The following is a 26,997-nucleotide window of genomic DNA, read 5'->3' as shown; positions in this document are numbered from 1 at the left end:
AATTTAAGAGGAACATTTAATTTTAAAAAGCATTTTGTTCGTACAAAAAAGAAGAGTATGTGTATTTCAGTTTGTGGGGTGGATTTGTGGAATGGGTTAGGTGATGGGTTGAAGGGGAGCACAAATATAAATCAATTAAAAAAGCTATACAAGAAAGATATTTTTGGGAGGTATATGGTTGAAGAAGAGTTGTGTTAAAGGTTGGTTATATACTTTTTAACTCTGGATGTATTTGTGGGTTGTAAATAAACTTGGGATGCTGTTCATATATTCAACTTGGGATGTAAATAAATCTGAGATAGTTTTTATATTATATTATATTATCATTCTATGATATATGAGTTAATAGAGGAGAAGTGAGAAAGGGGTAGGGTAATATAAGTTTTTCTTCTACCTACTCCTTTTCGGACACTATAACTCTTGTTTTGTTTGTTATTATTTTGTATCTGTTTTTATTTATTATATGTTCGAAATAAAGTCTTTCATTCATTCATTCATTCATATACCCTATTATTTCTACTTATTTCCACTTATTTCTACTTATTTATCCCCCATATACCCTATTATTTCTACTTATTTCCACTTATTTCTACTTATTTATCCCCATATACCCTATTATTTCTACTTATTTCTACTTATTTCCACTTATTTCTACTTATTAATCCCCATATACCCCATTATTTCTACTTATTTAAGAAATAAATAGAAATAATGGGATATATGGGGGATAAATAAACTTCTATACATTTAGACAGTTTTATCAATTTTCTTAGTGTTTATAAGTTTGAGAGTCTTGATATGTTCTTTAAACTCACATAATACTTTATATTAATGTATATAAAAATATATCAACACAAAGAAATATGCAGCGTTTTTTTAAATTGAAAAAACAAACATTTAAATGTACAAACATTGTAGACATGTATTCAACATAATGTTACAAGGAAATTAATTACTTATTTCTACTTATTTAAGAAATAAATAGAAATAATGAGGTATGTGGGTGATAAATTCACTTCTTTATAGGGTTCATTATACATTTCGACAGTTTCATCACTTTTCTTTGTGTTTATAATTTTGAGAATATTGATATAAACTCTAACCTATCATCAAAATCCAGTGAAATTGTTTTTTTTTACATTAATATGTATGTTAAATTGACCATAAATAAAGAAATATGCAGCTGTTTGTGCCTCCATCCGTTGTGGAGCCTGCGTCACTCTGCGCATGCCCAGAGCGTCTCTCTGTAGCATCTTGTATTTCCTGCTTTGCTTGTTTCCTCTCCAAGCAGCGATGATGGCAGAAGTGAAAGCTTCCCTGATCTCTGGCGGTACGTTCACTCCTTTAATTCATATACATTTAACGCTACACAATACATTATTATCACAGCTGTCTGTTAAAACGACCTTTAAAGCTGCTGTTGTCGAAACATTGAAGGGAAAGTGATGCTCAGCTAGCAGTGGACGAGCTGTAGCTGAGGGGGGATGCTTCATCAGTCATGAGGCTGCAGGCTGCAGGCTGCAGGAGCTTTATTCACCTAAATAACATGCTCTTTTCTCTCTTAATCTTACAGTTATAGCAGCTTTTCTTGCTTCGGCGGTGTTGGCATTTGTTGAAGACCTAGACGACACGTAAGTGATCAATATTTCACCTTCCTGCTGCTGCTGTGACATTATAACATGCTGATTATGCAACTTCCCAGTAAACCAACAGCCTTCATGTGGCTGCAAATCACAGCTTACTTCTCTGTTAGAAGGCAAGTTTGGCTTGTGCATTCTTGTTTGATGTATTTTTTATTTTTTTTTATATATATAATATGTTTATTGGGTTTTCTTATTTTCACAAATACAATAGGAATAATAATAAAAAACAGCAACAACAACAAACAAACACTGGTACAGTTTAGATCAATGTATTGCAACAAAATAAAATACACATTTAAACATTTTTTGACAATTGTCTTTAGTTGGAGTCAAACAAAATATTATTGAAAAAGTCAAAATAAAATATTAATATAGATTACATGATCAGAGATGGTTCAGATATATGCAGATGTTTTTTTTTTTATTGAAAAAAACAAACATTCAGATGTAAAAACATTGTAGACATGTACTCATCATAATGTTACAGAGAAACAAGGAAATTAATTTAACAAATAAATAGAAATAATGTACAATAATTTGTGTAATAATTCAACTGTGCAATCGTTAATACTGAATTTATACTGTACATTTCAAGAAATATTCTTATTTAATTCTTATCTTACCATTCTGGCATTTATATTTAACACACTTATTATAACCCACTGCTCTGCATTTTGTATTTACATATTTGCACTGTAGTTATATGTTATATATTATATTAATGCAAATATTTGTACATATTATTCAATTATATTATCGATTTATATTTGTACATATATTCGATTCTCAAAAACCTCGTATTGATTTCTAATTAATAGTCAATACTTTATTTTATTTGCAAAGATAAGTGTCTTCCGTGATAAATGCAAAGGCAGATCCCACTGTTCTGATTGCATAAAAAAAGTAAAAAAAAAAAAAAATGTACTCAGATTTTATACATATGGTGGTGTGTTCATTATACTATGACAGTTTTCCTAAAATTAGATTAAAAAAAAAAAATCGCAATATATCGCCTTGCTTAAAAGTATCACAATATATTGAATCGGAATCTCTGTATCGTGACACATATTGCACGTAGTGTTACAATTCTAAAGCGTTCTAGATAGATTTCAGAAGAGGCAGACAAAATAACTGTGTAATTGTGTGGCTAGTAGAAATGTTCAGTGACCTGCCACAGTGGCACGTGAGGAAAAAACTTAATTTTAGACCCTGCTTGTGTGTTCTTGTTTGATGTAATTGTTCTATATGTTTAAGGGTTCATTACATTTCCAAAGGGCTACATGGTTATAATGAAACAGAAGAGGCTTGTTAAAAAGCAGAAAAACATGGGGGTAGTCTTGATTTCATCTCAGATTTCAAGTTGCTCAGTGCTTTTTAATTGGATGCCTGTGGTGGGGAAGTCTGTAGAGATGTTGTCTCTTGTGTATTTATGTTTGTGAGATCCTCTAATTTGTCTCTTTTGGCTTTTTCTGCAACTTTTTTTTAACGAATAATAACTCACAGATACCACCATACAACCACATAACTTGAATAGTAATTGTTCTTCTTTCTGCTGTGGCATTATTCTTTTATTTTTAACATGTAACAAGCGTGCAGTGTGAGTTTTTTTAGTATACAGTATCTAGAAGGGATGCACCGATCCGATTTGTTTCAGTCCTGATACCGATAGCAATACCTGGGCTTTGGGTATCGGCCGATATTGAGTACTGATCCAATACTAGTGTTTATTTAATAAACTGTATGTGACAAAGAAGTGACTGGGATCATTCTTTTATGAGTAACATCAGGCTTGACTTTAACATTGCTTTCCTGACTTTGTAAAACAAAATGTGACCAATAAATACATAGATATACATTTATTTAATTGTTATTTATTATTAAAATAATATATCGTACACCAACGACTGGTGGGAAATCTTTAAAATTAACAGGAATTACAATTCAAGTGTAAACGTTTTAAATGCAGGAACTAATTGGTCAAAACTTAAGCAGGAATAACAGTATACAATTTATATAGTATGTAAACATTAACAAATTAAATTGAATAGATCGGCCCCACTGTCACCGATACAGCTATTTGAATCAGTATCAGCCCGATATCCGATCCAGTATCGGTGCATCCCTAGTATATAGCATAGGATTAACCGTCATTCATTCTTCTTTCCGACAGATTTAAAGACACCAGAGTGAGCGACATCTGGCTGGTTGATGTGAGTCAGACTTAATGCACACACACACGCACTGTCTGGGTCCATTCAGCTGTGCTTTTACTTCATATCCATCACGCCACTGTCCGGATCATCCCTTGCGGAAGTGGCAGCAGTCGGGTCGGGATGCAGGAGGGCGGGGGGGCCGGAGGGAGTGTGCAGACTGTGATTAGAGAATGAGAAGTCATGCATGCCGGGCAAAGCCAGGGGGCTCGGAGGGGTTTATATCCCAGTTTGTGTCTGGGTCCATATAAGCAAATCAAGCTTGAGCACCCAAAGCTGCTTTCACTCCTAGTTTGGGTTGCAGAAGTGAGTCCTGGGAAGTTTCAATACCGTGTCAACTGGTTATATAGATGGTACTAGTTTCTCATACACACTCTGTGTTCAGAATTGAGTAATTACGGGATGTTTTACAGCTCCATTCACAAAGTTCGAATTGAAACTAAGTTGGCAAAATACACTAGAAAAGGAATTTGTTGGGGACTGAAGAAATTCTGTTGAATTGATTGCGTATTTGACCTGAATTACTGCCAGTTATATAATGTAGATATATTGTTAAAGCTCCACTAATCAGTGTTTTTATAATAACAATGAATCAAATGTCTTACATAATGTACACGGTGTCGTTTTCAGTAATCAACCCACAGAGAATCATCAGCCAACTCTGCAGCTCTTTTTAGAAGAAGTTTATCAGCCTAGTCTAGTAGTTTGGGCTTTATAGCACATATATGGTTTAGTGTCACCGCTGTTTCAGTCCTGTTACCAGCAGAAGTAGTCAGCAAAAACGTCCGATAAACCCACTATACGCTACCTGGTAAGCACTAAATAAATAGACCGACAAAGTTAGTGACTAGCTGGTGAACAAAGTGGAGCATTGAGCATCTAAAGAGCCAGATGTTTCCATCTGGAGTTGGTAGAGACCAAAACAGGAGTAAATATTGGACTTACATTCGTCATGTAGACAGAAACACAACTCCAAATGAATAATAATGTTGCTCTGTAAATGCTGGTTATGCAAATGAACAACTGTTTGCCAAAAAGTTCATATCAACTTAAGATAATGATACGTCAATGTTGTGTTCGCAACTTGTTTTTTACTCAAAAGCCAACATCTACATCCGTAAATGACAGGCCATTCCTCTGTCTATGTCCTTCCAACACGGCACTGTTTGTGAGAAACACTCTGAAGCTTCCACTGAAATCCATCAGCTTGTGTTACAAACAGGAGAAGGGCAGGTTTGTGTTCGAGCTGGAGACCCTGCAGCCGGCACAATGGTCCAACAGGTGGATCCACCTGTGCTCACATCCGCTGCCCTCGAGTGGCCAAACAAATCAGTTGTTGAAGCTTTAAGATGTGTAGCCCTTCGTCTGGTCCTAACTAGCAGCAGTCCATTCAGATGATCCCGGCTACTGCCATGACCATTATTTAAGTTTCCAATGTTGTTGTTTCGTCCTTAAAGGATCCATTCCAGAGGTCATTCACGACATCACGTAGTCTTTCAACGTACAATAGTGGCAGCAACACAGCGCAAACTAAGCTCAAGGTCATACACACAAAAAGGCCCAGACAGTCATCTAAATCCGTTTCAGTAGAAGAACAAAAGATTATACAACACCTCTACCAGGTATTTCATCTTTTTGGTGTGCTTTTAAAAGCCCCACTGTGAAGCAAGGTCAAACTAAGTTTGGTGAATGTAATATTTTCTCTGGTATAAGATTGAAATTGAAGTGAAAATAAAGAACAAGGATTTTTTTAAATCAACCCTGGCTCACACTCAAAATTCGAGATAGAGATTTGTTTATTTACTATATAGATAATGTTATGTTTTGCATGATTAATCATAAGGTTGACAGTATGTTGCACTTGATCTAAAGATTGCTTCCTTCTCCTGGTTGTTTTCCAGTTCTATGCGCCGTGGTGCGGCTACTGTAAGAAACTAGAGCCCATATGGCACGATGTGGGAGTCGAGCTGAAGACCTCCGGGTCGCCGGTCCGCGTGGGAAAGATGGACGCCACGGCGTACTCTGGTGAGTAAACACCGAAGCGCATCAAGATCCTCCCCTCGGAGCCGGTTTGTCCCCGGGTGATTGTTTATCGTGAGCTGGAGACTAAAATAGATCAGACTAATTGACTGGTGTTGTTCAACAACATGATGATGTCCTGTATCTAAAAGGCTTTCAGGTCTCATTAAAAGCACCACAAACAATGTTAAAGATGGGTTTTGACATTATTATCATGATATCTCAATACTATTGTTATATATGTACTACTTCACTCTATCATCATACAGTGAAAGATGAGTATTAATATAGTGAGTAAAATTACAATAATCCCCCATTAAATTATGCAAGCTGTGCTTTAAGAGTAATCCGTGGACACATTTAATACATTGGGGAATTACGCTTATTAGATAGTAGCGGAGAGGTAGATGAGCGTCAGATTGATGCCACTCCACGGGCGTAGGAAACCGAGTAGATGCCATTTCCTGTTTTCTTCTACTTTTAACAGGTGGTGTGCTACTTTTATGTGGCTATACGAGCATGAGAAAAATTATGGGTACATTTTGTAATTTCATGCAGAGGAAGTGGTTGGTCCCTGATCACATATCTGAAGATATTTAAAAGTACAGAAATTGATTCAATGACTAATTCAGAGCCATCTTTAATACTATAACTCATTCTTTATTTAAACTTGAGGATGAGGTATAATAAATAAACAATATTTATTGAATAGAATATTTTCTCTAGAATCATAAGATGAGTAAATATTTACAAGAACATAAATAAGAAATTTATAAACATATAAAATGTAAAATATGCAATAAAATATACCGCTGAGTTTGGCTCTGCTGCCTGGTAATTAATCCAGTCCTCACAATATTATACACTTAGCTTTGGCTATACAATGTGAGCATAAAGCTATAGGCTGTGGCTGCAGCTTTATGTCTCAAATAGTAAAATAAAACTGTGTACTCTGTCAGTGCTTAATTATAGATAGATAGATAGATACAGTAGATAGATAGATAGATAGATAGATAGATAGATGGCTAGATGGCTTGATGGCTTGATGGCTATCGGCAAGAAAGAGAACATGCATATATACCAAAATGTTGAACTATTCCTTTAATCATCAACCATTTCCCCGATCCAGCATTTTGTCTAAAATTAAGAACGTATTTGACTCCTGTAAGAAGATGAAAACAGGAACCATTTGAAGAGAAAGATGGTTCTCGATGTACATATGTTTGTCTGAGATGCTATTATTTGTTTTCTATGTTGCAGGAATGGCGTCAGAGTTCGGTGTTCGTGGTTACCCCACAATAAAACTGTAAGTGACACTCTTTGTACAACAGATAATCCTTATCTTAACTTTAATTTAAATTCAACTTTTTTAAACATTCATTTTTAACTTAAAGGGACTGTTTGTAACTTTTTAAGCGTATAAATGTACCGGGTCGGGACACATGTGCGCTGCCTTGTCTCCGCTGCCTGCTCGCCTTCACTCAGACAGCGCGCACATTCTCGCTCAGCTCGCTCCACCTCTAGACGTGAACGCGCGCTCACTACACACTGCAGAAGAGTTAGTTTAGCTCTGAGAATATCTAGTGAATGTACAGTGGACTTTGTGCAGAAATAACTGCTGCAGCTCCTCCAGCCCAACAGAGGTTTCCCGTGTCTTGTGAAGTGACGGGACTCTGCAGAGAGTTACGTTGTCTTCTCGTTACCGACCGGGTGCCGGTGTCTCCTCTGCTCTCTCCGGCTGCGGGCGGAGAGAGCAGGGAGACACGCTGCAGAGCCCCACTGCTGAAGCCTGCGCTGAGGCAGGAAAAGCCAACACTAGGATCAGATCTAAATCATGTTCATGGAGAGACCTTCGTCTGGTCAGCTAACATTACTGCCAAGCAGCTGAAATATAGAGTGATATTGTGGTTTAGCTGACGTGTGTCGACTCACTGTTTTGAGCGATGCTCGTTCAGGTATATGTAGAGCGAGCAAGCGCGAGCCCGACGCTGACTTTCGTTTATTTCACGGCCACAGGTGTCGCTGTTAAGAAGCATTTCTGAACGTTACAAATAGTCCCTTCTAAAGCCACAGTTGACTGTTTACTTTGATTCAAATCAACCATGCACACTTCTCCTTTTTTTTTTTTTTTTTGCAAATTGCTGTAATTTTCTGAACCACTCAGTGCAGCTTTGAATAAGCCTAAAGAAATCTATATGAGATTAAAAAGGCTTAATGGATTTTGTACGGACCTACAGGGTCTGGACACAGTGTGATAATTAGTCCAATACAATATATCTGCAGATAACTATTTCTGTGACGCCTCAAGTATTTCTTAAGCTCGTATCGGAGAGGAATTGATTCAATTTTACAGTCATTTTTTAGGCTGTAATTTGGTGTTATATTACACTATATTGTCTAAGTGTCTTTACTTTGTAAAGTAAGTTTTTGTGTTATTATCAGGATCCGTTTACCCCCACTGTTGTCTTTTTTTCCCTCGAGGTTTGGCCTGTTGAGATGCCGTTAGATGACTTATTCAGGAGGGAACAAGGTGTTGTTGCTGCTTCCTTAAGGCATAACTAAGTGACAAACTCTGTTCACACCTCTTGAGCTTAAATTGTATTAGGTTCAACACTCCTCGATGCTGTTGATTCGACATTTCTTGGGTGATCAACTATGTTTAAAATCAGCTTTAGCAATTAAAATGTATGTAATTTGGGACTCACCTGAGAAATATAAGAGGTAAATGTAAATTTTATCTTTTGATTTATTGATTAACAAATCAAGTTTGTGAACTGATTTCTCATTTTCATTTTTCTTGAAGTGCAAGTGACTTTTTTTTTTTAATTATACGAAATTAATGAATGTAGGTAGACGCCAGCTGCTCGACAGTAGAACTCATGTTGACTTGAGAGAAATGATCATCCTACATGGCAGACTTCCCTCCATGTATTTGATACAGAATCATTTATCTGCACGCTGCCATAATGGGCTCCCCATTTAGTTTCATCAAGCTCATTTGGGAAACTGCCACAGGATCACGGCAGGGTTCATAACATTAAACCCAAGCAAGTGATGAAACATCCACCGCAGAACATGAGATACCTCCCTCGGTGACGGGAGGCTTGATTAAGAGTTCTGTTTCCCCCGAGTTCATTAAGCCCTGTGGGCTGATGCAACCGGAGCAATCCTTAATGCAGTCTGCTTGTTGTAGGAGCTCCTGCAGTTTATTTGGCTGGAAGTCAATTAGAGACAGACGTTTGTTGTTGTTTTTCATTGGAGGTGAGAGGATTTAGATTGAGTTGACATTAGTGATGAATAAGCTTTTCCTGATAGATTTGCAGTTTCATCAGATCACCGTGTAACAGACGTGTTGGCGTCGCTCAGATGTCAGGCACAGACTTTAAGTGTGCCAAAGACAGATGCTGTCTTTAAAGGTGCTCTATACGATATCCAGAGCATTAACATAGCAAACAACTATTGTCTATGTAAAGATATAGAGGAGTAATGTCTACCTGAACGGAGAATGAAGTCACTCTCCCTCTGTGTGTGTTGTAATCAGAGCTTCTCTGTGCTTTGTTGACATAGCCGGGCCGGCTTTTAGTGCATGTTAGCATGCCCCACTGGCTAGCTCATAGCCACCGGTCTGCACTGCTCTCATATGGCGGTTACAGCCGATAGCGCCGTTGTGGAAGCATAGCGCCCACCCTTTGGTTCCCCTCAGGTTAACATAGTTATCTCTGTCAGCACTGTTACCGTTGTTTTCACTGTTAGCACCGTTAGCTACGAGCTTTCGGCTCAGCTGTTGCCATGTTGAGAGCCATGGGAAGCAATAGAAATGCTCCCAATCTTGCATTTAGCACCTTTAATGGCCTAAAGTAGGGCTGCAACTAATGATTATTTATCGATTAATCTGTCAAATTTAGAGGCCCAGGGTTTGAATCCGACCCCGCGGCCCTTTGCTGCATGTCATCCCCCTCTCTCTTCCCCTTTCATAGCTATCATTGTCACTATCAATAAAGGCAAAAAGCCCAAAAAAGAATCTTATAAGAATAAAAACCCTGCAATTGACCAAAGTGCTTTACACAGTAAAAAGGAAAAAGGTGCAGAAATTGACAACAATGACAAAAACACATATTGACAAACCTAAAACACATAGAAAGCCAGAGAAAATAAGTGTGTTTTTAGCCTGGATTTGAAGCATTCGATGGCGTTGGCGGATCGAACACACAGAGGGAGGCAGTTCCACAACTTGGGCCCGGCCACAGAAGAACCAGAGAAATGCTTCTAAAGTTATGCACTCAATTAGGCCACCTCATTAGTTCTTCATTTGTTAGTAGTCAATCCAACAGAGCACCTTTGGGATGTGGTGGAACGGGAGATTCACAGCATGAATGTGCATCCAACAAATCCACAGTTTCCAGCTCCTTGTTGAATCGATGCCACGAAGAATCCAGCCTGTTCTGGGTGCAGTCTAATACCTACTCAGTATTAGAAAGGTGTATTGGCAAGAATCTGTCGATACGATACGTATCATGATACAGGGGTTATGATTCAATATTTTGCAAGCGATATATTGCGATTTTTTAAAAATCTAATTTTAGGAAAACTGTCATAGTATAAAGAAGACACCACCATATGCAAAATGTTAAAACCTTTTTTTGCAATCAGAAAAGTGGAATCTGCATTTGCATTTATCACAGTCCGTCATAGCACTACTTTGAGAGGGCACATATCTTTGCCAGTGAAATAAAGTACTGACTGATTTTATCTTTGCATGTAAATTATTAATTAAAAATCCAGTGGTTTTGAGAATCGACACAGTATCACAAAACGTAATATTGCGAAACTCAATGTTTTCAATATTTTCTTACACCCCTAGAAAGGTGTACCGAAGAAAGCGACCAAGGAGTGTATGAAAAGGAGAAGAGCAGCACATTTTGACATTTGAGAAGCACCTAATATTTGTCATTTTTGCTTGTTTAAGCAGCAAAAGCAATTAATTGAATGTCAGAATAGTTGCTGATTAATCTTTCTGTCCATTGACTAATCAACCGATTTAGTTTGAGCTTTGCCTCTTCTGTTATGTTCTTCCTCTTTTGCTTGCTGAATGAGGTTTTTCAGATCCTGAATGCAAAGTTCAATGTCACGTAATTGATTTCCATTTTATTTCCACATGAATGTTTCAATCGGTGTCTTCTTCACTCAGCAGCGAATTAATAACACAAAATGCCACTGAATGTTTTTTACATTTCATTTGTTTCTGTCTCTCCTCCGCAGGTTAAAGGGGGATCTTGCCTATAATTACAAAGGACCAAGGACAAAAGATGACATTGTAGAGTTTGCCAACAGGGTGGCAGGGTACGCCTTACACCACCACTTCAAAAACACATGACATGAAACTGATAAATAAGTAGAACTTCCTTTATTTCACAGCTGTGCTAATAAGAAGCATCCAAGCAAGCTTATCAATGCGGGCCATATTTGTTTCATAGCTCAACGGGTTTCACCCCTCTGCTGATCCAGTTAAAGCCACTGTATCAACTGTGCCTGACAGATTTTCTCCTACTTGAGGGAAATCAAGCTAGATCCGTGACAGAGGGGTTGATCAAAAGCTTGGCTCTAACTTCAGGGCTGCAGGTTGTTGAGCGTCCACTGGGTGGCGCCACCAGCACATAAATCAAGAACAGAGTTGTTGGAGTTTCTACATCATTAGTGTGACATTTGTATGCTGAATAGGATTTCACTCATTAAAATGAACTAATCTGTGTGGGTTTCATTCCCCTCTCCAGACCGGCCGTCAGGGCGCTTCCCAGCAAGCAGATGGTCGAGCACATGATGAAACGACACGATGTGCTCTTTGTGTACGTCGGTGGGGAGTCTCCCCTCAAAGTAAGCACCATTTATGTCACCCACATGAGTCAAAAGTTTACTCCAAGCACCCAGAGCTACAATGCAAAAAACTGTGTATTGATTGACTGATAGAAGCGCTGCTCTGCTGCTGTTATAACAAAGAATAGGTTGTGTGTAACACCTTGTAGTGACTCAGCCTTTACAAGTGCTCAACACTGACTTATTGAAAGCTGTTGTTTTTACATGCTGAAAGACTTGTTTGCCGTTGCAGGAGAAGTACAACGACGTAGCCGTGGAGCTCATCGTCTACACTTATTTCTTCTCGGCTTCAGAGGAAGTCTTACCGGAGGTAACGCTTTGAATTTGCATCCCTTTGAATATCAGAAAAACACTGAAATCACTTTAGGAGAGTCGTCATCATATGTTATCGATACTCTTGAGTATTGTGCAACCAGTTGATGTTTCTATCCTTAATAGTTTTATAGATTAAAGGGATAGTTTGGCTGTTTTGAAGTTGGGTTGTATGAGGTACTTATCCATAGTCAGTGTATTACCTACAATAGATGCTGATAGTGCTGGTACTCCTGTCTGCTTCTCCGAAATGTGGGCATGCCAACCGCCATCTCTGACTATGGATAAGTACCTCATACAACCCGACTTCAAAACACCCAAAATATCCCTTTTTAAAGTAAATAATGACATTCTTTTAGCGTAGTTATCCTCCCACTGCTGCATATACACAAACCAGGCTTGCATGCCGTCTTTGCATTATGCAAAACAGCATAAGTTTCACAGTTTGCTGCAAAGCTCTGCTGCCAACAGTCTTGTCCCACATTTTTGCAGGTGCACAAACATTCACAGAGTGAAAATGATTCATGGAAGTTGGTTTTGAATTAAATCATTTTTTTGTGTCTTCAACAGTCTGTAACTTTGCCAGAGCTTCCTGCGGTAGTAGTCTTTAAGGACGGGGCCTACTTTACCTATGATGGTGAGTATCATCTACTGTTGTCTTGGGGCAGTTTTGTTCATTTAGTCATAAAAAGGCAGGAGAAATTGTTTAAGGGGCCAGTAGGACGCACTCTCCTCGTCTTTTTCCTGCGCTCCTTGTTTTCTCCAGCTGCGCTCTTCTAGTTTTCCGGTCTCGGCTGCTGTTCTTTCATCTTCCTCACCACATTGAGTTATGGTTTGCCTGGCCCCATCATAAAGCACCCCGGGCTCTGCCCACTATTGTGTGTGCGGTGAGGCCAGTGATGTTGTGGTGGTTTGTCTTTGGGCGGACATGCATAGCAGGCCAGGGTGGATGGGTGTGAGTGGCCACAGTTTAGGCCAAAGACATCAGTGCAGAGCTGGCTCTGTTTAAAGCCAAGAAGTGAATCGCTGAAACGGCCGTCAAGTCTTTGCAAAACATTCATACAGCATGACACATAAGAGGTTTAGAGGAGCTGCTTTCTTCTGTTGCCCAATTCGAAGCTTTTTCTCACCGCAACAGTGTGAGTTCACCACTCTCCTCCATGATGTCTTGTATTTCGCTGCCGTTGCCGGCCCGAGCAGGGAGGCGGAAACGGAAGGGTAGAGCATCCAGGCACAGCGACAACACAAACGGGCCCCAGTAGTGGCTGTTGGGCAGGTTCGGCGCACGGTGTAGCGCCCGGAGAACGAAATCCATCTCCGTCACCGCCTGCGAGTTCACATCTGTCTGCTCCACCTGACCGTTCTGGAAGGGGGGCTTCCTGCACCAGAACCGCAGCAGGAGCGGCTCGCCGCAGCAGACGCTGATGACAAAAACTCCACACTCTGCAGAGTCCTCCAGGACCTTGATACGGAGGATGTCTAGCATTGCCATGGTGACGGCATATTAAGCTTGTCAAGGACTGAGAAGGGGAGCAGCATGGCAGAAAATGACACGGTTGTGTCCTTCCTCACATTTCTCCTTCCCCCTCTCAAGCCTTTAGAAATTGTTGAAGGGAAACGCTGGTTATTATCGGTGAAAATGGATGAAAAATAATGAGTACCGCTCATTAAGCACTTACCTACAATGACTGCAAAAAAGAAATTACCCCACTCTGCATTAGAGAAAGTAATTTGCCTTTTTTACCAGCTGTGGTCCTCAGAATCTGGTTTCTGTCCAGCTGTGCTGTGCTTCTCAGAGAAAAGTCCACTGCCTGGATGTCGGATGAGCTTTCTCTAACACTCATTTTGCATGAAGTTCTGCCAGACACTTTTTAATCTAATGTTATTTGGCTAAACTTTTGCATAGACACCCAGTGACGGTTTCATGGCAGACTATGACGTTTATTGAAGTGCGCACATATTAAATTTTTTATTAGCTTGTATTGTTTATCAACCAGCTACAGAGGCTTGAATATTCTCAGAATATACAAGCAGCTTTTATCATCTTTTATCATCACAATATGTATTAGAAATTCAGAGCACATTTCCTGTTCCTCACTGTGTAGCTCTGACACGTTGTGTATTTAAACAATAGATGCCATCGAGCGAAGCCACACTGTCCAAACACGGGCCCCCTCACTTTGTGTAAAATGATATTTGACATTTAGTTGAGCTTTGATTGGTTTAGTACACATCACAAACAACAGCGTCCCTTTTGAAGTGCGCTGTTAGAATACAGTACAGCACAGAGGCTCAAGCTCATACATATTTAATAACTCAAATCCTCAGTCTCATACTGCTGCACAGGTCGGAGCTGTTGTTGTGTTTCGAGGGCCAAATGGTTTTGATTATCGTGCGTGTGCAGTGAAATCTGCTGGGCTGCAAGAAGACAGGAAAAATACAGTCTGTCCCGTTCTCTTGAACGCGATATCTCCGGAACGCCTGGAGGGAGTTTCTTCAAAATTGGCACAAATGTCCATTTGGACTCAAGGATAAACTGATTAGATTTTGGTGGTCAAAGGTCACTGTGACCTCACAAAACACCCTTTTGGCCATAACTCAAGAATGCACATGCTGATTATGACAATTTCACACAAATGTCTAACAGGATAAAATGATGAAGAGGCGAGGGGTAAATCTAGTTTCAAACATGTTTGAGTGCAAAAACACATTAGTTAAGGGGATAGTTTGGGTGTTTTGAAGTGGGGTTGTATGAGGCACTTATACAATAGTCAGTAGATGGCAGTCGGCACGCCCCCAGTTTGGAGAAGCAGACAGGAGTACCAGCACGAAAGCAAAGTAATGTACCGCTGTGGACGGGGGCAGCAGCAAAACATATTTTAGCCACCTAAAAAGAATCAATATCAGTTTAAATGTACGCTATATTTATAATATTTTCACTGGTTTACCTTACTGTCTGTCAGACAGCCCTTTCTGACGGGGAACTGACGCAACTGTAACCATCTATGCTCTCGCCAAAGCAACCAGACTCTATTGAAAAAACATATCATTTTACCGGGCACAACATGGGAGGTGCTGGTCTACCACTGCCTTGCTCGGTTAGTTTGTTTGGACTATTTTGTGAGTTTGGTGAAACTAACCAAAGTCACAAAATACCACAAGTAAACTAAACGATCGAGGCAGAGGTAGACCAGCACCTCCTGTGTTCTGCGAGGTGAAATCAATTACATTTTAATTAAAATGACTGTTGTTTTCAATGGACCCTGGTTGCTTTGGCGAGATAACGGCTTCAGTTCCCCGTCACAAAGGGCTGTCTGGCAGCAAGGTTAAGCGGTGAAGATATTCTAAATATAGTATACACTTAAACTAATATTGATTTTTCTTCCGTACGGTAACTCCTGTCTGTTCCTCCAAACTGGGGGCGTGCTGACCGTCATCTATTGTAGGTAATACACTGACTATGGATAAGTACCTCATACAACCCCACTTCAAAACACCCAAACTATCCCTTTAATACTCAGCATCAGGCTCTCTGTTAATCTGTTTCGGTGGTTTATGATTTGGCCTCGTCACTGCTTGTATGGAACTGTACATAATGCGGCCAGCTGTGCGGCAGTGCTGATTTGCATGAGTTTTATTGGTAGCACTCAAATGACAGGTGGATTAACAGTCCATGAATGTGATGACAAGATGAGATCACACTTCAAAAGGTGATAACACGCTGATGATATTTTATGACGGCGCACATGGAGAGTATTCACTCCATCGGTTATTTGAATCGGCAAAGACGACTGGCAAGGTCAGTGTGGATGACATGGAGAAGAGTTGACCGTATTTACCACACATGTAACATGATCCTCTGACTTCTCTTCTGGTGCAACCATGAGGTTGACATTTTTGGTTTTGAGTAAATTATCTCCAAAACGATTTGATGGATTGCTATGACATTTTGTACAAACAATCATTGTCCCCAGAGGATGAACTGTAAGAGCTTTGGTGATCCCCTGACTTTTCCTATTGTGCTGTTATCCAGTGATAATAATCAATTAGTCCAATACTTTCATTTCTGGCCAAATATCTGGAAAAACGAATAACCATTGAGACCATTTTTTTTAAACCTGAGACCTGTGGTGACCTCTAGGATAACCACAGCCTCATGAAACTTTACAACCACAAACTAGAGACCTAGAGCATTCAGAGGATGGATGGCTTTCCTAGGTAGATTGACAATAAGGGGGTTTCTGAGCAGTTTCCACAACAGAAGTGCTCGCAATCCAATCGCCGAAAAATTAAATTCTTGCAGAAATCTCCAAATATCAAACATTTTTGATACCAAATAACAGCTTGGCTTTTTCTATGGTGTTTCTCAAGGTCTTGGTGTCTTAATGTGGTATTTTGGAGGGATTATTGATCATTTTTATCCATTCTCAAGTGGTAAAAAATTGTTAAATTTAGCACCAAATCTGTTTAACAAATGGTATCAACCCCAAAATTATAATGTTTTACACTTTAAAAATGTAATTTACTTAACTTAATTTATGATTTATGACTAGAACAACTTGACACACAGTGCTGAGCAGCATCTCAAATTAATCTTCAGGTTCCCAGCTTTCAGATGATGTACACCACTTCTATGTGACATCTACTGTTGACCTGCTATCTCTCCCCCTGTAGCCCCTAAAAAAGACAGAAATGGGTCTGTGGTAAATAGGGGTAGAAATGATAACCTGCTAACATGCTAAAGGAAGCTGGAAATTGTGATTAACAACCAGCTTTCTTCCATATGAAGTAGCTGATTCCATAACTGAGCTACACACATCATGCATCTGTTGCTTTTTTGTTGTGCTTTTTTGCATTTTGACATCTAGCCGAAGCATTTCATTGTTTGTCTTGAAGGTTTTCCTCTTTGTACATAGTAAGAAAGCAATCTTTCATCCTCTGCCTCCTTCTGTGTTATTTAATTATCCTCCTCTCCCTCTCTTCAACGTCTCTCCCTCTGCTTTTGTTTCTGCGCTATTTGAATTGTCTTGGAGGTCCTCTTCGCCATTAACCTTCATCCTTGAAACGTGTCAGAGCTGCCTCCTCCACGCGCTCAAAAACTCTGACACTGGATCATCCTCACTCCACCCACTGTCTGTTTCTACTCCCCCTCCCGCCCCTCATCTCTCTCTCTGGTCTCCCGTTGTGTGAACTCGGGGGCTGACAGGCTCCTGTAGGGCAGTATGGTGATTGCGAGGTTGGCGCCCAGGAAGAGAGCAGCTCTAATTTGTTTCAAGGTGAAGCGGGTTCAGTCGACGTAGAGGTTCGTCGAGCTGTACGATCCCAGTATGGGGCCTTCAGCTCTCTCTCTCTCTCTCTCTCTCTCTCTCTCTCTCTCTCTCTCTCTCTCTCTCTCTCTCTCTCTCTCTCTCTCTTCTGGGAGGAGAGAGTCAGGCAGCTGCATGCTGTCTATAAAGCCAGAACATCTGTGGAAGGAATGTCTACCAGATTGACTGACTCAGCAGCCTTAACAACAACTCTGCCTTTGCACAGGCAGCAGCGCGGAGAAATAGATTGCACAGCATTAAGGTCATTTTGATTCTAGCACAAGCGGCGACCTCGGGGGAGGTTTAAAAGCGTGTTCAGGTTTTAGGTTGTCATGTTCGGTATTGTGCTCCCAGCTCGTTTGGGGAGCAGCTTAAGAACCGTGTTAAAGTCATCAGTGTTGCTGTAATTACTGTAATGGTAGCAGAAAGGTCATGATAACTTATTAGCATGTCATAATGAGGTCCCAGCTACATTTGACATCAATTATGAGCATCCCGTAGTCTCTCTCAGTTGTTGTTCAAGCAGCCTCGCTACACCCTCTTCATACCCTCGAGGGACAGACTCTAGTTCCTGTTCGCATGTCGCCTCCAGATGTTAGGGCAGCAACATGTGGTTCACATTCAGGAAGCAATCCTTTATTTTACTTTATCATTTCTTTTTTTTTACCTAATGCATCTGTTGAATTATGCATTTGCTCCCAACTGTGTAAAAAATCTGCCAAAACTGTGTCCTGAAAATGAATGTACACTACGTACGCACGGAGAATAATTTACAAACCAAATGTGTGGGTTTTTATTAAAGACAGAAAGGCTGTGAAAACGAGGTTAGGTGAGCCAGCATCCTGGAAAAAAACAGCATCTATTGTGAATGGAAATCACATTTTTTTTATATCTTGACAACCAGCCATTTGATAAATAGGAAATTAATCCAGACTGAACAGTCGTTTATGTCTTGACAACCAAAGTGATTCATTTGATTGTTTACTTCTGGATTGATTACCAATCTGCTCGTTCTGACTCGCAATCCATCGGCTGTTCCAGACCCAAAATAGCCTCCTTCTACTGGCTATTTAACCCAGAGGCTTGTCATAACACGTTCTGATCATTGTTTAACTGACCTCTGTCTATGAAAGCTCATCTTGTGTCCCGCTCTTTATTCCCTAGAGAGCATACAGGTGGTAGTCACTGCCATCTTCTTACAGGCATCAATACACGGCTGTGCTCTGCTTTTAATACAGACAGGTTGTGTGCTGAATGTTGATTTTGTGCTTGTCTTTGTGTTTCAGAGTACGAAGATGCTAGTTTGTCCTCGTGGGTGAACAAGGAGCGCTTCCAAGGATACCTCCAGATTGATGGCTTTACACTGTATGAGCTCGGAGAAACAGGTGGCGTATACATAACATTTGTTATCCATAATATGCACTTCACTCCCAAGGCTTGCTGTTCCAAATAATATTATTTTATTTCACCAGAGGCCCCACGATACGATATTATCAAGATAATTAAGTCAAGATACGATCTTATTGACATTTTAAACATTTGTCAATATGCTGGATATTATGATAAGATATATTGCGACATATTGCAATTATCTTTTTTCAAAAGCAAATTATGCAGTATGTCAACATCTGTTTTATCTAATAAGATACAGTTTTCACTTTGTTCATCTCAGAGTTTTCATTCACATATCTTGAGGTCAGCGGTCAAGGGACCCCTTTGAAATGACCATGCCAGTTTTTCCTCGCCAGAATTTTTAATTATTTTTACAAGGTCAAAAGTGACGTCTTCAAATGTCTTGTTTTATCTGACCAACAATCCAAAACCCCAAAAGATATTAGCTTCATTATCTCTAATCACATAAGACAAATATATGTAAGAAATTAGCACATCTGAGAAGCTTGAACTAGGAAATATTTTGCATTTTTGCGTAAAAAAACCCACTTAAACGATTATCAAAATAGTTTCCGATTCATTCTCTGCCGATCAATCGACTTATTGTTCAGCTCTGTTTTATTTGGAAACATTATTTTATATTTATTTATATGTAATCATGAGCTTAATGATTATGTTGGTGTATATTTTTTTATATATTTTGTGCCCTTTTTACTCTTAAGCCAAAGTCAATAGTCCACATTTTTTAGATTGCAGAATGATGAGCAGCACATATAATTAGAAGTACACAGCTTTACTCCGCCTCCCTCTTTAATGCTATTTCACACTAAACTCCCTAATGTTTAGCTTTCCGCCCCCTAAATATCCAATCAACCACATGACTACTTTATAATTAAAAATCAAACATCTTAGAGCTGCTCTTGTCAAAAGTTCCTTGTAAAAATGTCAGCGTTAATTGTGTGTCGAGTCTCTGATGGGAGAGTCTGTCACTTCCCTCTAGATTTAGACCGCGTTGCTCTGCTACACACACACTCCCTCTCCCAAAGGACGTTTAAGCTCAAGAGTGAGATACAAACTGTTTCTTAAACGGCAGTAAACTGATGCTCTGTGCAGAGAAAGCTGTGCTTTCTAATATTAGATGCAGTTTGTTATCTCTCCAAGTGCAGTTGGACGGTTGGATTTTGTTTACACAGTTTTTAAAGGGACAATGTGAAAGATCTGGCCAGAATTTTTTGTTTAAAACATTAAAAAAATGAACATTATCAACAGAATGTGAAGACCCTTACAGTGTTGACGTTATGTCAAAGATGTTTATGTATTGTGTTGCAGAGATATCTACTGAAAATAACACGCTAACCGCCTCGCCCCGGTTTGTGTAGCCCGTCCTGTCTTGTTATACCACAGAAGCCACAGTAAACATTCAGATGGCTAACGTAAACTAAAGGCTGACGCCACACAAGAAGATTACAAGATAGCAGTGTTATTTTGACCGGCTCTCAGAGTTTCAGTAGTTCGGTCGAATACTGCGTGGTCTGTACATTTAGATAGTATGGACCCAGTAGTAGAGGTGAAATGATGCCCCCTATTTGTTTGGAGCATGTGGCCAGATGTTACACATTGCCCCTTTAACCCATTTATACTAAATTTGCAGTTTGTAGATCTGAATACAAAATAGTCTCTAAAGCACCGCAAATTGGATAAACACTCTGTGTGACTGATTAAAGGCGACATAGTCTGCAGCTTCAGTCTGTTACAATAACTTAGAGTTTAGATCGAAGTGAATTTGTGAAAACGGGCATAGCCTCGTCTCTAAAGGCTTTTCAATCAAGTGTCAAGTTTCATGCCCTTGGGCTCATTGTGGGTTTGAGAGACTTTTTAACGCTCATCCCACACAAGTCTATGTCCCCATGTTTAAACACCAGTGTGACCAAAATCAATGAATAGTCCCGAGCTGTAATTTAGATCTATTTATGAGTCAAAACTTCAGGGAGAGAACACAGAGGGAGGCGAGGATAAGTGGCTTATTGAAAACAAAATCTATTGGACAGATTCGCAGCACAACAGTTTGGTTTTCTTTGTGGCGTGTTGCAACACTGGAAGGCTGTTCTTCAGGGGCAGAGAGTGGATAGCATGTCTGATAACCACAACACAAACAACCCCTTTTAACCACATCTCAAACCAAAGTATTGTACGAATGCACAGTGAGAGAATGTCACAATCACCCCAACAACTAATGAAAATTGTGGTGTGAATTTGGCCCCTTCAACATCAAACGTTCTGCATAGCATCACTGGATTTAGACACACAAATAGTCAGCTGGATAAACACCATAGTCCACAAACCGGTGGATTAGAAAATGAGCCGCTCCAGTCTATAAATATGCTTCAGCAGGTATTAAGAAATATGATGCGTGCAGGTTGTTAGATGGATGTCTTGTAAATTCGATTACATCACTTCACAGTGAAGGTAGAGAGTGCTTATAGCTCTTTCTTTAAGCTTTTACCAGAGGAATTTGAAACTAAAGCCAGTGACCCTTTTATTAATAACTTTATTAAGATATTTTCCTAGAAAAAAAAGTATTTATTAACGGTTTATCAGCATTTTAACTACATTACCACACAGAAAGGGTAAAAAAATGGTATGGAATGGCCTATAACTGATCTATAAAGCATTAGAAACCATTACCGATAACTATTAGGGAGCACCTTGGTAGCTGAGTGCTTACAGTGCACGTCTAACTGCAACGTCCCGGGTTCGATTCATACCTCAATAAACTTAATAAAAACGTAACTTAATAAATGGTGACCTATGAGAAAGTGGTCCCCCTTCTTTTAACCTGAGATTTTGGCATTTTCTTCAGTTGAAAACATTCGACTTACACCAAATCCACATCAGAGCAGCGGCAGAGTGTGGCCTGAAACGATGTCTATGAAAAGCTGCGGTGGCTGCCCCGAGCTCAGCGAGCTGCGGCAGTTTGATTAGTTGGAAAAAGTTAAACTCTTAGTGGCGAAGTGCGACCAGAGAGTACCCGAAACCAATCAGTAAACAGATATTGGGACATCTGTGTCATGTTGACCTACTGCATGTTACAAAGAATTTCTTCCCACCCGAAATACATGTCCACACCTCCCGGCCTCAGAAAAATCTAATTATTGTGGCAAGCCGCACTTTGATGCTGTCTGGTGTGAATGGTCTTCGAGGTCCCGTAGTTTAGCAACCTCGCAGAATGGATCTATTTTTTCTTACAATATACAAAAGATGAAGGGTTAATTATGCACGTTTTCTCAGGTTGTATTCCCATGTTCACTGCATTCCTTTCTTTTCCGCTGACAGCCACAGAACAATGCAATCAAAGTTATTTAGGGAATGACAATAGAGCTGTAATCGATTAGCTGTCAACTATTAAATTAACTATTTTGATAACTGATTAATCAGAAAAAAAGTCTAAATTCTCTGATTCCAGCTTCTTAAATGTGAATATTTACTAGTTTCTTTACTCCTCTATGACAGTAAACTGAATATCTTTGAGTTGTAGACAAAACAAGACATTTTAGGATGTCATCTTCTTGGGATTTTGGAAACACTGATCAACATTTTGCACAATTTTCTGACATTTTATAGACCAAACAGCTAATCGATTAATCCAGAAAATAATCAACATATCAATCAACAATGAAAATAATCGCTAGTTGCAGAATAAAATGACAATATTACTCATCAAAAGTGAAACAAAACAACAAATGAACAAAGAACACAGCACAAAAATATCTAATACACAAAACAATCAAGCAAGCATAAACGGTAGCACTGTCTCTTTAACACATTTGTACTTTTAAAAAGTAGTTTCTGGCTTAACTTCCTCTCCCTCTTCCACAATCTGGATCTGCATGTGAAATATTATTCCTTCTCATGACAGTCCACTGCCTTCACATAACCTCAACCTCACCACATAACCACTGTGAGTGACCAGCAGGGGGCAGGCTGGTTCTCTCATCCGCCCAACACGGGGTGTCTGGCCTCCAACCAGCACCAGTCTGAATGACAGACAGAGTTGTGTAACACTTTTTTGAAGTAGACCTATTTGTCTTGTCGTGGGTTTGGGTTTTTGAATGGCACCGAAATAGCTCTTTTACCAGAAAGTGACCACTTGTTTCCTATTCAACCGAGTAGAAAGCCTAAGCTAGCTTAATGTTTGAGTGATGAATGAATAAAGCGCTCTCGGTGCCTCTTTCTTTTCGGCGGTTGAGAGGTGATTCGTCTCCTCCAGAGACTCTTATCTGCCTGCCATTGTCTTTCTCACCCTCTTTTTCTGTGTGTTTTGTAATCCCTGTCTGCCATCTCAGGCAAATTGGTAGCGATTGCAGTCATCGATGAGAAGGACCCCACAGAGGAGAGTGGCAGGTACAAAGAACACTGAAATTAAAAAAGCATGGCTCCGTATAAACGACTCCCACACACTCACCACTATAGTTGTGTTCAAGTGGACGGCTTTTAAATAAAGATAATGCTTGCTGTTATTGTTTAGATCTCGCCACAAATTACAGGCATCGGCCTAAAAAAAGCTTAGCCTTCGACTCATGTGGTGTTTCACTCTCTTCTCATTTGCTTTTAGATTAAAGACCTTGATTCAGAGGGTGGCGAAGGAATACAGAGAACATTTTAACAGGTAAGGCACGGAGGCGCGATGAGGTCAAAGATGAATATCCAATTTATACATTTATTCGAGGATGGTGCTTTCACTGGGGAGCGCAGCCTGTCTATTCGCGAGCAAGTTTATGCCTTTGTCGGGGCACGTCTGTTTTCGTTGAGGCTCAGTAGAAAGGTAATTATGCAAAATGTCAGCTTCCAAATATAGGTGTTCTTTTCAGCTGTCAGTCAGAAACTCAGCTTCGGTTGGTATTAATGCATAATTTTCTGTTTTCTCCGGCTCCAATTGTACAATAACAACTGGAAATGGGATGTTTGTGTTACGCACCGCCTTGTTCGACCTGTTCTTTTTGCTGGAGAGGAACTAATTAAACAAGGCATCAAATACAAAGAGGGGAATGCTCTTCAAATGTATAATTTCACAACTGTGTTGCGGTTGTTTTCGCTGCTGGTGCTCTGTAAAGGTCGGAGAGGAAGAAGGTGGCAAACAGAGATGATGCAAGAACACACATGTTTAACATAAAGGGCTCCAAACAGTAGGTGTGTGTGTGTGTGTGCAGCAGCAGCGTGATTCAGTGAGAACAGTAGGTAGGTCATCCTCCAGCTGGAGGAGCCAGGTTAAAGCAAACGTGCTTAACTGAAGTGAATTCAAATCACCTCTGAGGTCGCTGTTCTGTAGCTGACCCTTATCTCTGATCACTCCCAGCGGGGTGCCAGGCGACAAGAGGATTTCCTCAAAAGGATTACATAAAAAAAAAATCATCATTATGTTGTGCTTAAGTTCCTCACTGCGCCCCAATTACTGACCACGCTCCTTCATCAGATAGATTTCTGCTTTTGATTGAAGAGGTGCATCTTAAACCGCCATGATCAAAGTGTTTCTCCCTCTCCAGGCGTTCCCATTAGGGCTGATTGAATTACACAGATCCCTATCATCAATTGGACGACTATCTGCCACGCTACTCTGTGCTGCTTTTTTTTTTTTAAAAAGACTTTTGAGTTTGAGAATCCCCACTGAGATCAGAGCAGCCTGCAGTCTTCCGACACACCTAAACGGTATTTGTAATTACAAGTCGAGCGACGCCCCCGGTGGTGGGCGGCGGCAGCGCACAGAGCCGGCTGATCAGAGGTGATGATTGACGTTTTGGATGAGCCGACGCCGTTTGATGCTGTTATGAAAGTCATGGCGTTGAGCTCACTCACCATTTGTAGCATTTTGCAGAACAATGAATGCAGATCTGAGAGGGAGCTAGTCTGCGTGTGTGTGTGGGGGGGAGAAACACATTGCCTACATGAACGGAAATTGCACTTGTGGGAAAGTCTGATTTCGTCAGTTAGTGGGTGTGTGTTGGGTTTAAATGCTGCAGGAGTCATTATTGTCTTGGCTTTTATGTGCCAGTTGGTGCACAGACGGTTGGTTCAACAAGACGAGACAAGAAGTCTTGTTGTTCTCAAACTGAAACCTTTGACATTCTGTCCATAAACGGTCCTGGACTCTTAAAGGACCAGTGTGTAACATTTAAAGGGATCTATTAGCAGAAATATAATATTCATAACTATGTTTTCATTAGTGCATAATCACCTGAAACTAAGAATCCTGTTGCTCCTAAAGTAGTGTTATTATGGTGAGGATGGGGAGGCGAATGGCATTACCACGGTTTTTGCACTCGGCAGCTCACGTTACCGCAGTCTTGGAAAGGGAGGAGTGAACGGAGGGGTACTCAGTTGGTTGCGATCTGCATCCACATAGATGCCGCCAAATCCTACACACTGCACCTTTTTAAGTTTTCAGATGGTTTTACCTGTTGAAAGGCAACTAGATGTTGAGCAATATTTGTAACATTTCAGGACATCTTAAAGCTGCACTAATCTAAATCTTTGAGTTTACGTACTTTACTTACTTAGGCCTTTGTGTTCCCTAGAGAGCAAAGGCCATCAACGAAAACCCTTTATGTTTACAACTGATTAAATATGTAATGTGAAAGATGTAATTCGTAGTGATCTCTTGATTGTACAGTTCTCCACAACTCTACAGAGCTTCATAGCCCAATATCACAAATGTGTACAGCTTACGACACATTCTGTCCTTAGACCCTCGCTTCAGATGAGGAAAAACTCCCCTCCCACCCCCCAAAAAAATCTTTAACTGGGAAAAAATGGAAGAAACCTTGGGAAGAGCAACTGAGAAAGAACAGACATGCAGTAGATGTCGTGTGTACAGAATACCGTCTTTAAGCTTTGGTTTTGTGGTCAGCAACTTTACTGTTTTGGTTCATTCCCACCGTTTGCTGTTTCCAGATGCAGCAGCAGCAGGCAGCTGTTTTTCAGCCAAAAAGGCTCCCATAAAGCCACTGTAGGCTACCTGCCCAGCACCAAACAGCAGACATAGTTAGCGACTAGCTGGTGAACATAAAGGAGTGTTTTGCAGCTAAAGAATCGGATATTTGAAGGCCAAAATAGAGCCAAACTTCAGGAGGTTAATATTGCATTCACGGCTTGTTTTGCTGCAAAGTGGCCAAAATGAATGAGCTCACCGGCACGGAGGCATTATGTTTTCGGGTTGTCGTCTGTCCGGTCCGTTCTCGTGAACGTGATGTCTCAGGAACACCTGGCAGGAATTTCTTTTTGGCTCAAACGTCCACTTGGACTGAAGTTTTTGGCCGTAACTCAAGAATTCATATGCTAGTTATGACAATTTCACACAAATGTCGAATAGAATAAAATTATGAAATGATGACATTTTGAAAAGATATGGATAGAACCGATGAGGCGGTAACTCTAGTTTAACAAAAAGCTTTTGCCATTTGAATATTTTGAAAGATGCTTAAATCACATAAAAATATTACAGAGGGTTGCTTTTAATATTGCATGTTGTGATCTGTGGTTTAAATCCTCTCCAGAGTGTATATGTGGGTGATTTCTCTCTCCATACCCACCATAGTATTATAGTTCAAAAACACTCTTTTTTTATATGATCCTTTGTTGTTCAATAATTAATCCCTGTCCACAAAGACATCTTGTGTTTTATAGTTTATCTGAGAGCTCCCGGTGAGAAGGATGACATGATTTTCCTGTAAAACATTCTTTAATGTCGTTCAACCCCCACTCACACTCACACACACACACTTTCCCTGAAACACTAATTCTGTGGGAACCTTTCTTCAGAAAACACTCCTCTCTTCATGAGAACCACATGACGTGACCGATAACGTTATAAAAAATGTCCTGAGTTAAATGAACAACAGGCACTTGCATATTTCCAAAGGGAACGTTTGAGTAAACAGGCAAAACACTTACGGACAAATCTGCAAGTGTTTACCAGAAATAACTTGCTCCATGCCTCCGCTCACACATGCAAGTTTCTCAGTTAGTTACTCACCCCTCTCGGCCGGCCTGCTCAGCGGCCTGGCCAAGAAGTGTCAGTGGGAGTGGGAGGACGGACACGCACGGGGGAAACAAAACCTGTAAATATTTAAATTACAGACAAAGTATTGATAATAAAGAAAGAAAGGAGTCTTTTCCAGCGAAGTCTGATCCACACTGCTGCAGCTTTCACAGCACAAGTTACAAACTGACTTTTTGATGAGCTTTATTCCC

General features: G+C 40.1%; 1 protein-coding gene across 1 annotated transcript in view; it reads left to right on the top strand.

Moving 5' to 3' along the window:
- Window positions 1-1,220: 1,220 nt before the first annotated feature.
- Window positions 1,221-26,997, top strand: part of tmx3b (thioredoxin related transmembrane protein 3b) — a 39,841-nt gene continuing 14,064 nt past the window's right edge. Inside the window, exons 1-12 of the mRNA XM_074622506.1 lie at window positions 1,221-1,330; window positions 1,574-1,631; window positions 3,814-3,853; window positions 5,755-5,878; window positions 7,133-7,178; window positions 11,132-11,212; window positions 11,644-11,743; window positions 11,976-12,053; window positions 12,626-12,692; window positions 18,648-18,746; window positions 23,097-23,154; window positions 23,366-23,419. Coding sequence (XP_074478607.1) covers window positions 1,228-1,330; window positions 1,574-1,631; window positions 3,814-3,853; window positions 5,755-5,878; window positions 7,133-7,178; window positions 11,132-11,212; window positions 11,644-11,743; window positions 11,976-12,053; window positions 12,626-12,692; window positions 18,648-18,746; window positions 23,097-23,154; window positions 23,366-23,419 — 908 coding nt within the window. The 5' untranslated portion in view covers window positions 1,221-1,227. The remainder of the gene's footprint in view (window positions 1,331-1,573; window positions 1,632-3,813; window positions 3,854-5,754; window positions 5,879-7,132; window positions 7,179-11,131; window positions 11,213-11,643; window positions 11,744-11,975; window positions 12,054-12,625; window positions 12,693-18,647; window positions 18,747-23,096; window positions 23,155-23,365; window positions 23,420-26,997) is intronic.

Source organism: Sebastes fasciatus, chromosome 21, assembly GCF_043250625.1.
Source record: "Sebastes fasciatus isolate fSebFas1 chromosome 21, fSebFas1.pri, whole genome shotgun sequence".
NCBI classification, from domain to species: Eukaryota; Metazoa; Chordata; class Actinopteri; order Perciformes; family Sebastidae; genus Sebastes; species Sebastes fasciatus.
Note: the sequence above shows the minus strand (reverse complement) of the source record. Positions and strands in the feature narration are given on the sequence as shown.